At 37.3% G+C, this 13,494-nt stretch overlaps 1 protein-coding gene across 1 annotated transcript in view; it reads right to left on the reverse strand.

Annotated features, from left to right (window-relative positions):
* Positions 1 to 13,494, reverse strand: part of CCDC60 (coiled-coil domain containing 60) — a 43,727-nt gene that overhangs the window by 28,191 nt on the left and 2,042 nt on the right. The window contains exons 2-3 of the mRNA XM_009330822.1: positions 12,119 to 12,196; positions 1,008 to 1,187 (exon numbers count right to left, since the gene is read on the reverse strand). Of these exons, the coding sequence (XP_009329097.1) occupies positions 1,008 to 1,187; positions 12,119 to 12,189 (251 nt within the window). The 5' untranslated portion in view covers positions 12,190 to 12,196. The remainder of the gene's footprint in view (positions 1 to 1,007; positions 1,188 to 12,118; positions 12,197 to 13,494) is intronic.

The raw sequence follows: 13,494 nt of genomic DNA on the forward strand, positions 1-13,494 counted from the left end.
TATTCTATTCCTTTCCCATCTTTTCCAGCTATTCAGTTAGTGACCATTTAGAATGCTGGATATTAAATGTTACTCTAGTAAATATGATACTTTTCTGTTCAGAATCTCTCAGCCTGTCTGTGCTACTTGTCTGCTTTTTGGTCTGGGTTTCATACGAACAGGAAAGATTTTATTTCTCATTTTTTAATAACGGTTATATATTGTTGTCCCACTTTATGATTAGGGCATGATTGCATCTCAGATGACTCTGGAGGCTGAGTTTTCCAAGTTAAGAGTCAGATCATGGAAGAAAGGTGAAGGAGAAGAAGCTGGTACCTGGGAGTGACAAAAGCCACAGCAAACCAGTGAGAAAAGACTGTTAGAGATGGATGAGCTTTTGATGCAATAAGGCTCCAAAGGTGTGTAACCTCTAGAAGAGCTACTCTGGCCTGCTGAGAAAGTATTTAATCATCTCATCACCTAGTGAGAGTTGACAAATGGAAGACAACTACAGTGTTACAACAGGAATTAGAGGCTCACTGAAAAGACCAGCGTGAGCCAAAGGATTGAAGACTTCAATCATGATGGAGAGAAAACCTGAAGAAGGTAGTAATAGGTATGAACTAGGGAAGAAACCCGCTCTGCAAGCTAAGCCACTTATTCTGCTGAATACAATTCTTTTTTATTCTTAATGCCGTGGTCCCATTATGGGAACAAAAGCATGGCACAAACTCACCAGGCCTCCTCCTTTTCTCCTCAGAGAATCAGTTCTGAGTTGGCTATGAAACCTCTCCTGAGTTCACTAACCATCTGCCTTCGAAACTTCCTCCTTTTTAAACAGCACCTCAAGCATTTTTTTTCCATGCTTACTAAGTTTACGGCTACTCACCCAGATTTTAAGCATTTTCTCTTTCTAGTTCACACAAGTAGCAATATTCTACCTCAATATCAAGTAATGGCAGAAACTAGAGATTGTTGCTTGTTGAAACCAGTCCTCAGACCACTGAAAGCCCCCTGAGTTGACTTACGTGTTTATTTCTTCCTCTGACTCCTCCACATCAGAGGAGTATTTGGGTGGCTGGAACTCAGTTCTCCATCTTGTGTCCTGAGCCCACTGGGCTGCTTTCAGTGCGTTCTTCCTCTCCTGTGATTCTTGGTGAAGTATATGAAAGTATTCTCCACCTTGCTTCACAGAATTGATATGATGCCTGCCAAAAATCATCACAAGTTGGTCAGTGTACTAAAGACACACTATCAAATTGATTAATTTCTCTGTTGCCCACCAACTTAATTTTTAACCGAGATTTTGCATTCTTCTATATTCAAGAGTTCAACATTAGTATTTCCTTCTGCAATATAACAAAGGACAACAATTCCCCAACAGGAACAGGGACATCTTTCCCTTATCTCTTTCAGCACCGCACAGGTTAACTATTGGATGTCTTGAACTCAGCATCACTTTGTCTGCTACTTGATTTAAAAACTCCCTGCCTAATTCTAATTTATAGCAGCCAATTGACCACTGGGCTCCTCACTGTCTTAACTGAGTTGTCACAGCCTGACAGGCACTGCGCTGAAGCTACCTTTTAGCTGCTAAATTCCACTTGCTGTCAGAAGGCTGCATTGTTAGTAACAGGGAAGGTGCCAGCAAAGCTTGTGAGTGAGCTGAAGACAACAGGCAGGATATTGCTGCAAGAGAAGAAATTAAAGAAGAAACCATAATGCACTCCCTATAGGCGGGCGGGGAGTGAGCTAGGGCAGTGAAAGGGATACGGCACACAATTACTCTACAGCCTTTGATTAAAAATGTTAGCAAGAATGTAGCAGTTGATCCAAGTCAGACAAGCATACTATCCAGGCATAGGACACATCCCTTTACGTTAATGTGTTGCTGCTTTTGAATCAAGTGTCATCAGGCTGTACTGATTCTTTCAAACACAAATTAGGCTTGAAAGCTAGGCCTCATTTGTTCTACTGACAAGTAATAACTCCCTTTTCTTACCAGACATGGATTAAAGCACCTGAAGGCCATATAGGGTGCAAATTTCAGGCACAGAACTCACTAGTTCTCAAGGGGAGCAGTTTACTCCCTCCTTGCTTCCCTTGATGAAAAACCAGTTGCACAATTTAATCGTTTTGGGATTGGGTTTTTGGTTTTGTTGACATTATTTTTTAAGTCCAGCAACTAGAAATACAAGCCTGAAAACATTTCCAGTTCAGGTAGATAACCTGTCTGCTAGATATTTCTATACTAACTTTCGAAAAAGAAAAAAAAAAGATAAGAAAATAAGATGTCCCTGATAAGAAATGCTGCATGCTTTAGAAAAACATAAGGATTTCGGGGTCGTGTCAGACTGGCTTAATGTTTTTCATAAGAACCTAGTATTTTGCATAACAGACTTCTCTTGGAATACTAGAAAACGTTTAATGGCCTCAAATTCTTCCTTTATGTCCTTTTCCAGTAGTTTTCTCTCTCTCCTTTCTGCCAACTATCAAGATATTTTTATGTAAAAATATTTTTACCCTTCGTAGTGCTTTTTCTACATTTCTGCATGCACTAATGTAAGTATTCCTTCTTAAAGATCAAAACCCCTGCTGTAGCTGTGTATTATAATGCCACAATTAGTGAACAACGAGGTTATTACATGAATCAAAGTGATAGAGAAAGATAATTATAAACTAGAAAGTTCTTTTACACTAACAGCCATAACCAGTGTTATTGGAGAAAGATGCATAAATGGCAAGTACAATCAGTACTTTTTTTTAAGGTTTATCTAATGCACAAGGCTTTAATATGCGTATACCAAAATCAATGATCACTCTCATATACCCATAGGAATAGGAAACGTTATGCACACTTGTGAATGAACATTTTTAGTCTATGACTTCCTTGAAGTCCCAGGTATAACAAAATGTAGCTCTACAGTCTCCAAGTATGGAAAAAGACATAAAATAGAATTAACAGAAATGCAGCATAAAAAAGCTGTAATAACTACCTGATTTAAAAAAAAAAAAAAATCCTCTCATAATTCCATAGAATTATTTCTGGGATATTTATGAATGACCCTAAAGGTTCATGGACTCTTGTCAGGAAAACGGTAAAATGAATCCAAACTTAAAATACAGAGGTGACCAACATACTTTTCTACACTGTGGATTTACAGTATATTGCTGGAATAGGACACCAAATATTTCTCCATTTACACTCTGGCATCACAATACCCTGTTTATACAATAACTTAATAAATTTACCTGGGCTGCCTATTTGACAAGTAGGTGAGAATCGTTCATTAAAATGCAAATGTAATCGAGATTAAATTTGGAACACATTTATTAAAGTAATTGAGCTTCAGTCAACTGTAGTCACAACACAGGTTTTCAACTGCCATTCAGACAAAAGGATTTGTCTTGCTTTTCTAAGTTAATATCTTTATCAGCATGAAAATTAAAAGAGTTTCCTGAGCAGTAATAAAGTACCATGGAATACTTCAAGTTTTCTCTACATGAATGTAGTATTACAGATAAGGGTCAATGACAAGTACCAAGGAGTGACCCAGTAGTGTACTACACATACAGAAGCAAGTGTATTTTTAGTGCTTGGTGTAACTACGTACTTATTAAATTACTCTTTAAATCCTTTAGGGACGCAAGGTCATCAGTTAATTGTAATACAAGGCCATTAAACTATTAGGGAATTGAACCTTTACTACTAAGATTTTAGATTCTTGGTGCCTTTCTTTGAGTAAGAAATGACTCATAAAAATAAAAGGAAACCATAAAATTTGTCTTAATTATAATTTAGGTGCTAGAAAAACATTAAGAAGCTATGATAATAATGCCAGAAACCTTTGCATCAGGGTAAAGACAAGCTAGATATTTACCAGATTTTTTTACCTTCTGTTTAAGTATAACTTATTTAAGTACCTTGGGTCATCTTCACTAAATTCAAAGGAATCATACTAAGGATGTATTTGTCCCAGCAGATCAAATTTTACAGTTAACAACCTCACATCTACTGTGTACACAAACAAATTCAGTGGGAGATGGTTTACTAAAGGAATGACATGCACTCCTGAACATGTGATGCCAAATCCTTGCTCAGGTAAGCTGGTATAACTCCAGCCTGAACAGAATTGCTAGAAAGACGGGCAGAAGGCTGCACACCCATGTGGCTGTCCTTCTACTAAGCAACTGTATTCAATGCAGTGGGTGTTGTTACCCGGGTGCTTCAGTCTCCTTAACTCTTCCTGCTAATCTCCCTCTGTCCCATTCCCTGAGGTGCAAAGAAGTTGCAGTCTATTTATACCAGCTTGATTCTCTGTCTCTTTAAGGCTGAACATTATGATCATGGTGAACAAAAATTGTGAGCTGTAAGTAAAATAACTATGTATCTATCAAACAATATAACTACTTACATATTTCTCTGATCATGGAAATTTTTAGCCACTGTTTCATAAAATGGCTTATTCAATTTTCTTATCTTAATGGCTACAGCCTTTATATCCATAAAGCTAATGAAAGAACATCTCCTGCTCCAGATGCTATACAGAAAGAATTTAGCCTTTTCCAGAGGCTTATAGCCAACTGTAAATATAAATGAAACCAACGTGGCATTGTTCCGAAAGCCACTGAGAGCACAGGCTTTCTAAATGCCATTTCCTATATTTTCATAAAAGCATTTCAATCTGCATCTGCAACAACTCCCTACTAGACCAATAAAAGCTCCCTTTGGGCACAAGGCCAGACCCTGCTGAGGGTGTTGCAAGGTGAATATCGGCCGGGCACTGCCTAACCTGTTGCACTAGTGACAAACTGAATATGAGCTAAGGCTTGCCAGGTGAAAAGCAAGTGCAATTTTATGCACACTGCCACTTAAAAGCATTCTGAGTAAATATTTTCTATAGCAGAAAAAGTAATACAAACAACAATCCATTTCTGTATAAAACAGAAAGCACGGGAGGCAATAACTTTGAAACTCCAGTAAATACAGCTAAACTGTATTCCGAACATTACAGATGAAAACTACGGATTAAAATCCAGTATAATTCTCCTAAACAAACACTTAGCATTATTTGCAGCCATGCCATCGTGAGCTGTGATCCCATCACAAATCTCAAATGAGGCTGATGAGTATTTGGATCCTGAAGAATTCAAAGAAATATCCACTGAAGGAAGCAGTAACAGCAGCAAACTTGCTTCATTTGGATTAAACTTGAAATCTATGCCCTTACCTAGCTTTAGGGGGAACTGTGGTACTGGAGGGTCTGTCTTTTTGAACGTACAATAAAACGGAAGTTCTGACAACCTGAAGTTTTTAAGGATCCTATGGTAATATCTGCAGGAGCACAAGCATTAACACCTGCATTCTCATCAGATTTCAATTGATTAAATGTTACTTCCCTCACTGCTGTTTCAGTTGGAATAGGACACTTTTTTTAATCATTCCAGTCCCCCAAAATACTATGTTGTGTGTATGCGCATTATCAGACTCCATTTGAGCTGTTGCTGCATTCTAATAGCTGCAGTAATTCTTATATGTCCCTTAACTTTCTGACAAGGTGCTGTAACACCTAAATAGGTGCTGTAACACCTAAATAGGTAATAATCGTAAAACAGCAGAAAATGCCAAGATAAAAGAAAATCCATATGCACACAGTGCTTTTCTTATTTACAAAGCACACACAGAACAATAGGAGAGCAAACTCCGCATTTCTTGTAAATTGTCAACAGTGATACTGATTTATACCAGCGGAGAATCTGTTCCATTCTTTTATCGGTAAATACTGGAGCTGCTGACCGTTTCACTCGGTTCTTTAGTGCCTTACATTCAGTGTTGTAATCTAGGTCAGTATGTCCCAAATTTATTTACATTAAGACTGCTTTACACCTTTGCTGAGTGATGTAAGGCAGTCTCATTGTAAATGAGAATTAGTGCACTGTTCACTTAAAATATACTCAAGTGAGTTATTACAGGGTGCATACGCTACCCACCTTCTGAAATTACCAAAAGCCATGGAGTTAAGTTTACATGGTGGTGAGCCTGAGCTAGCAAGTCCTACTATTGAGCTCCACATTCAGGTCATATCCTGAAAGCTTAGCACGTGGATGACTGCAACAACAATTGCAACTACTCACAATCAATATGTAGGTACTAACATAAATTAATTACGAATTCTGGTTTGGTAGTGTTTACAGCCAAGTTAGAGATGCAAATGTATTCACATGAGGCAATGGAGAATCGGGAACATGCTGGTTACTACTCCTATTTAATGGTTGAGTAATTACACAGTAAGAACCAAATGGGTAAATATTCATACATGTAGTCGTCTTAAATTCAGTGAAGACCAGATGATAATGACATTAAAATTTATTAAATGTAGTTACTAACCCATAGAAACTCAGACGTATGTGATGATTTACCATACTGAACCATTAACCATTCTGGCAAGGAACTAAAGTAGTACCATATCAACATCCGTCTTGAGTAGTTGAAGACATACAAACAATCTGGAATACCCACATTATTTCAGACGTAGATTCCCATTTTATTCTCCTGCAGATGAGTACAATATTCTGTACTCAAACGTCTCTGTTTAAAAAAACAAAATCAGGATCTGCATAATGGGAAAGATGCATATTATCACATGAAAATCTGACCATGAAATAAGTAATGAAACAAGTAAAGTTAAAATAAGACATGAGTAAAATTGTGGTATGTTCAGAGGAGGTTGTGCAGCGGGAAATACGGATCTTCAGTAGTCAAAACAACACCCCACACTAGTATAAAAGATGTCACCAGGTGAATGTATTAATCTATTACTGCATATTTAAAGATGTCTCAGAGTGGTTTTCAACTAACTACAAAGACATTAAAATATAGAAGATGCTGCTTCCATTGTGAACTGAAGCAGAACCTCTACTTTGAAAATGAGGAGATGTTCTCTAACATTGAGAAGCACAAACATATTTGGCTACCTGGAGGTACAAAAAACAACATACCAAAAACTGGCTTATTTTTAGCTGGAAATGTGTTCTTCTCAACCTGGAAAGAATGGAGGGCAGCAATTTCTCTTTTAAGAAGTCCCAGAACATAAGAACATGCACACCCACCCACCCCTCTGCTTGTGCCATGCTGTAACTCCCATTTCTGTTGATCTTCATATAAAAGTTTTCTTTGGGGGTAGGCACATTTAGCTTTCCAGCTCTTGATGTCTCTGGAGAAGTACCTAAACAAAGGTGAGTGGGGGAAGTACTTCCAGAGCAGCACAGAGAAGACAGCTTTGTACTGATAAAGGGCAGAAAAATAAACCCATGAGATTTCAAGGCTTTGCTTTAAATTCTTCTCCAAAAAGCTGTGGGAAAACTATTACTAAAATGTCAAAAGAAAAAAATAATCTGGACGTTTCCAGGCTTTCTATTTTCTTGCTGCAAGAATCTACAATAACAACTTTATGTTCATATTACTGATAAAAACTCACTGCTTGTTAAGTGGAACTTCACTGATGTCCCTGATCCTCTACCAGGAAATACTGCTGGTTCAAGATTTTCATGTGAAAGTAGAAACCACTCCTCACAATCTAGTGTCTTGCCTTACCACAATAAAGGTATTTACAGAGCAATAACATTCTACTACTAAATAATGAAAAACCCATTTTAAGTGTTAGCTTTGTTCAAACATTCAGCAACAATGTGTCATTTTGTATCATAATACATGGGATTAGACTGTTGTGTTTAGATAGATAGTAAAATCTAATAAGCAATGAACTATTTCCACTTACGAAATTTCAAACATAAACAAACATATTTTTGCACAAAAGGAAAGGAGATTGAGACTCAAACAGCCTGGAAAGGCAGAAATGTTGATGGGAATAGCAGTCTTTCCAGTGATTGATGACAGAGATAATGATTCATACATCCATACACTTAAATGGTTGTCTTTGCCCATGACTGCTGTCTAATTAATGTGAGCCATCATTCACGTAAAAGAAAATTTTTGCTTCTGGAAAAAAAAACCCCGCTGCAAACTGCCAGCAGTGACAGTGCTAGAAACATGCCAATTAAAGTGATTTCTGCCAAGCAGCAAAAGGGCACAAAACACTGGTTTCCAAGCAACTGACATTATGAAGTATCAAATACATTGGAAACTAATATTGGCAGATAAACATTGCACCTTCTCGGTTAGTACTGCCTCAGTATCTTTGCTTCTTAACTCTACATTGCCTCTCCTCCCTGCTTTTGTAGACACCACTGTATCTTCCAGTAAACCATATGCATTAAGGAATGCCAACTTACCATAATCTCTAAACACTAACAACTTTTTTTGTCTGCATATATTAGAATAGGATCAGTATAGATTCACAGGTAAGGACAGACAAGGTCATAAGCAAACCACCAAAAATAACACATTTCTTGCCATTTAAAATCTTCTGGTAGGAGCTGCCATTTCAACCATAAAATTTAAACAGTTTTGTATTAAAGTCAGCTACACAGCCACTAGCAGGAAAAGAAGTAGGAGAAACGGCTCCTTGGGTAACGGTCAGTCTAACTGTTGTTGCAGGCATAAAGAATGCAATAGTAGAGGCTGGGCTTTCTGCATGCAGAGTGACTTTTGGAGATCTGCCTTCAGGAAACTTGAACCATTTTAAAGAGCCATCCAGTTTCCAATTTAAACCATAAAAAGCAGCCAGCTGAATACTGTTAAACTGCCAGCAATTTGACATTTAGCTTTCTTTAACTAGTGCAGCACAGAGCTGTTTTCTTCAAACTACGGGAAATAAAATACAGAGGTTTAGCATGCCCTTTTTGCAAGTAAAGGCTGGACTGGCTCATGGAATGGCATGGACACTTCCCCTTTGAGCTTGCAGCTCAAAGCTGTGGATTCCTAGACATCATCGGCTGAGGATGACCACAACTTGTCATTTTTACATGGGCACCTATGCTTAGATGACTGTCACTGCACAGTTTCCAGTTTCTGTCACCTTTCCTACCTCCTTTTTACACGAAGGCAGTGTTTTCAGCTAGTCTCATTTGAAGCAATATGCTTATTTTTAAGCACTATTTTTTGTGGCGATGTTTAACAACACGAGTAATTTCAGTACACTTGCATGGTCTTGGTGGGCTGAGTTAGTCTACAGAAGTGATTTATAGCAACCTGCTTTTATTACGGATTAACAGCTACAAGCTTCCAATGCTTTGGTAACCTCTTTTGCTGTGTAACTGTTCCTACGCCTTCCTACAATTTATTAGTTATAAAGACTTCTACTTTCTTGGTTCTCATACAATACATCCTCATGCAAGTGTGGATTACTTAACATTATTTCTGGATCCCATTTACAGATGTCATTGGAACAAAGCAGTATGAAAGGATCTCCCTCAGAGCTGAATGTCATTTCAAAGGGACTGTGCTTTTTGAGTTTGCTTAGTTGTAGTATGAATAGCAACAGAAATGAAAACATAATTCTTAGCTCAAAGCTAAAGATATTTGAATGCTCAAGGACAAAGGTGGTGTCTTTTCTGCCATACTGTATTCTACCCACTGAATCTGACATTGGGAAGTACTTAGTCAAGTAAGTCAGAGCTACTTTGTGTCTACATGGGCAATCTCCACTGGAAGTAAGATGTATTGATCTACAAAGGAAGAGGAATGATCATTATCTACAGATTTCCCAAATGGTTTTTCATTTTATGCTGCACAAAGATAAGCAAATTGCTTCCTATATTTTAATGCTGTGTTTAGGTAAAATGGTTTCTGAGACCTGACAGGTGTCTCCCTAAAGTGACTGGGTACAACTCATTAGTAGGGAAGAGCTGGTACGACTTTCTACTTGGGAGTAGTGACTGATAGTTTTGAAAGATGAGTAGTCTGAGCAACCTCTGCGTTCTGTTATCATCCTCTTTTGTATCATCATGAGGACTCAAGAAAGTATAAGAGAATATTACTGAGAGGAGGTATGAGGTCATAATTATAAGGTTTATCTTCAGTTTAATTATGCTTTTAATGTGTAAGGTAGAATATTAAGCAGCTAAGTCTGTTCCAGTAATGACTCTTCAAACATTTGAGATAATTTTAAAATTCATACTGCTGTGCTATGTCACTGTGATCATCAAAAAAATTCCTCACAGTTTGTTCCATTATACTCTCTCATACAAACAAGCTGCAAGATCACAGGCACTACTTCCTGCGAATATGTATCAATTAATGTCCAATTAAGACAACTGCTGGGTGTTCCTTTTCAATCAGGAGGAGGAAAAGCACGAAAGCCCAAATAAGCAAAGGTCATTTGTATTCACTGACTCCCCGTACTATGTATTAGCATGCTGCTCTGGTAGCCCAACTGCTTTAATTGAAATTAAAAGTTGCTGCCCTGGAGAAGAAAACTCCAGTTTTCTTCTTTCTTTCTTGCATTTTCCACTCTGCTTCTTTTTGCTAAAATGGCTCCTTTTCTATAGTCTGAAATTGTTACTAAGAAGTATTGCTGACATGTCCTTTGGTCCAAACCAGCAGTGCAGTCATTCTCACTTGAAATTACCTTTTCCCGCAACTTCACATCTCAATATTTGGTTAAAAAGTCTGTGGGTTTGATTTCTTTACTTTTCTTACTGTTCTTTTTTCTACATGCAGATTTAGCCAAAGTAGCATTGTGCAAACACTCAAGATGAATGGCTAGCACATTTTCATTGTTAAAAGGTCATACAATGACACTCAAATTTTCAGGCTTACACAACACAATAAAAATTTAAAAAACAGTTAATGTATACCTTCGATTTCCAGATATTAAGTCTGTTGGATATTTTTCTGCATACTGGGTCATTTGGCTACTGTACATTTCAGAAAGCATTAGAGAAAGTGAGTTCATATTTCAAAAAAATCTGTTTCCCTGACTTTTCTCAAGCAGATTTCTCCAGGGCCATTATAGCTCATATCATACTTCTCTTCTTAAATAATATAAAATATGTGGGATTCATGATTTAATTGCCACAGTAACTAAAATAGATTATATTAGGTGTGTTACAGGATCGCTACTGAGATTACAATGTAAAGAATGTATGGTATTACACGATATGACAGGCAAATTTCATTTGAGCATTTATTCAGACAACAGTGCTTTCCAGAAACCTGTATTAAAGTGACCATTGCCTACACAAGTGCAAAAAGGCACATTTCTCCTGAGTGTACTAAGCAGCTTTGACTAGGCCCTGACCATGCTAAACTTCTGATCTTCAAAAAACAAATGTGTGTAAATATATCATTTACTGTTCAGTAAACGTAAAAAGTAAATATACATTTATTTGTGCAGTAGCACAAGATTAAGTCTTCCCTTTCTTCATCTTCCATCTGTTTCAATTGTCATGGAAAACTTGTGGTCAGGAATATTTCCACCCAGGTATTTGAAATCACATGATGAAGCTAGTTTTGAATGCAACTGTGAATCAAATTTATGGGACCAGAAGAAGATGGCAGAGCTGAAGATGCTTTAACGGGTAGGTATTTTCTTACTTGTCAGCACTTCAAACTCTGCTTGGGATATTAAAGTGGAGTTGGGTTCTTTCCATCTTCCGCATCAGCAGTAAAAAGGATTCTGCAAGCCAAATTAGATATTTAAGAACAATTGCACAACATCACTATCCTCTGCGGGTGTGGCGCAGGTACAACTGATCAGGACATAACAGACAATTCTGCTGATAATGTACATAAAGGAATATAATCTTGTTTTTCCCTTTAGCTGTATTGGCTTCTGGAGTTGAGAAGGAATGAAAGACAAAAATCTGGGTTTTTAATCACTCAGAGAAAAGATATGACTTGTAAATACATTAGGATCAAATCTATTCACATCATTAAAAATCTACATTTAACATAATTTTGCAGATCGCATTACCATTAAAAATTCAGTGGAAGGCAAATCTGCATTTATCATAATGTGGTGCAGGAAACAGAAATGTCTTCAGTTAAAAGTAGGCTAGACTAAACACTTCATCTGTTATAGGAAACAACTGCACTCACCCAGAGTAATGGGCTGGATCTCTTAAGAAGTCTTTCCCTGGAGCTTCTAATTTAGTAGGCCAATTTTGAAAATAAAAACAAAAATCAGAAACGGAGGCATCACTGAAGTCTAGAAGAATAAGTAAGGCATTTACTTACCTGAGACACCCATGTTCCAATTGTAGCTGTTCCAGTGATAAGTACTCTAACATCCCCAATTTGACTTTCATAATTTACCTATGAGAGTAATAATATTTACCCACCTAATACCTAGCAGTGCTGCAGAGAAGAATAAGATGATGCTTGCATGTACTTGAGTGCTAGGCATTGTAAGATTTATCAAACTAACATCCCTAAAAGCATAAGACAGTGGTAATAAGATTATAAATCTAAAAATAATTTAAATGAAAATGCTAAGAAAAAATATGCCCTATATGTAACAAAAAAATTTTTTTTGCTTTCAGTAACAAAAGCAATCCTCATTCACACTCTGCCATCCATACCAATTTAAAAGCTATATATTTATGCAGTGAGTTTAGTTCAGATACATTGCCTAGTTTCCAATTCCAATTTACTTGCCACAGCTACAGAGAGGTCAAGTGATTTGCACAAAGGTATGTAAAAAGTTAGCTGCTCAGCCAAGAGTTAGGATCAATATCTTGACCCCCCCTTCCCCCCACTCACCATTTTTGACCTCCCCATATAGCACTCAACACAATGCTGTAATAGTCAGAAACAGGGAGCAGAAGAAACAGACTGTGTAGAGAGGCAATCTATTTTTTTCCCTTCTTCTGGCATGGACAAATCATGTCCAGCTTCACTTTGTACCACCGTTATCCTACACGGAGCTTCTTTAGCACATGAAAAAACTTAACTTTAAAAAGCATGGCTTTTCATGCCACTGAATCCTTCAGATTTAGTCCCTCACATAAAAAGCGCAAAACATTGCCTTCTAGGAAAGCAGTCCTGTATCATGTTACTCACTATAATATCGAAGAAGATCTAGATTTTTATAAAATCAAATTTAATGTCATAGGTTTCTACAATTATAGGATTAGAAACTCACTCTTTGTCTACTGAATTGGAGAGAATTTCAAAGCTGTGGAAAAGCTCAGCTGATCCTAAACATCTCGAGGTTGGCCAAGGTACACAAAAATGCCATGGAGCTCCTAATGGCATTTCAAAAGTACATTTCCCAACAAGTATCAAATCAAGACCCCCTCATGTTAACCTACCAACAGAGTGACGCTTCATTTGTTCAAACTGTAAATTGTAATGAAATGAGTAGTCCAGCTTGCTTCATCCAAACGTCTACAAATCAATTTGCTAAGATTTTAAAAATCAAACCTTTTAGTACCAATGGTGATGGTAACTTTCATCCAGAACACTTGCAAGTATTTTGTTTCCTACTCATTTGAAAATAAAGAATGTAAAGCAACCAAAAGCAAGCTCCAAGCACCTGCAACTCATATATCAAGAAGTAAACTGATCTTTGGCAGGTTATCATCAAAAGAACTTTAACTTGACCTGAAGAA

Source organism: Pygoscelis adeliae, unplaced genomic scaffold (genome assembly GCF_000699105.1).
Source record: "Pygoscelis adeliae isolate BGI_AS28 unplaced genomic scaffold, ASM69910v1 Scaffold358, whole genome shotgun sequence".
Classification (NCBI taxonomy): Eukaryota; Metazoa; Chordata; class Aves; order Sphenisciformes; family Spheniscidae; genus Pygoscelis; species Pygoscelis adeliae.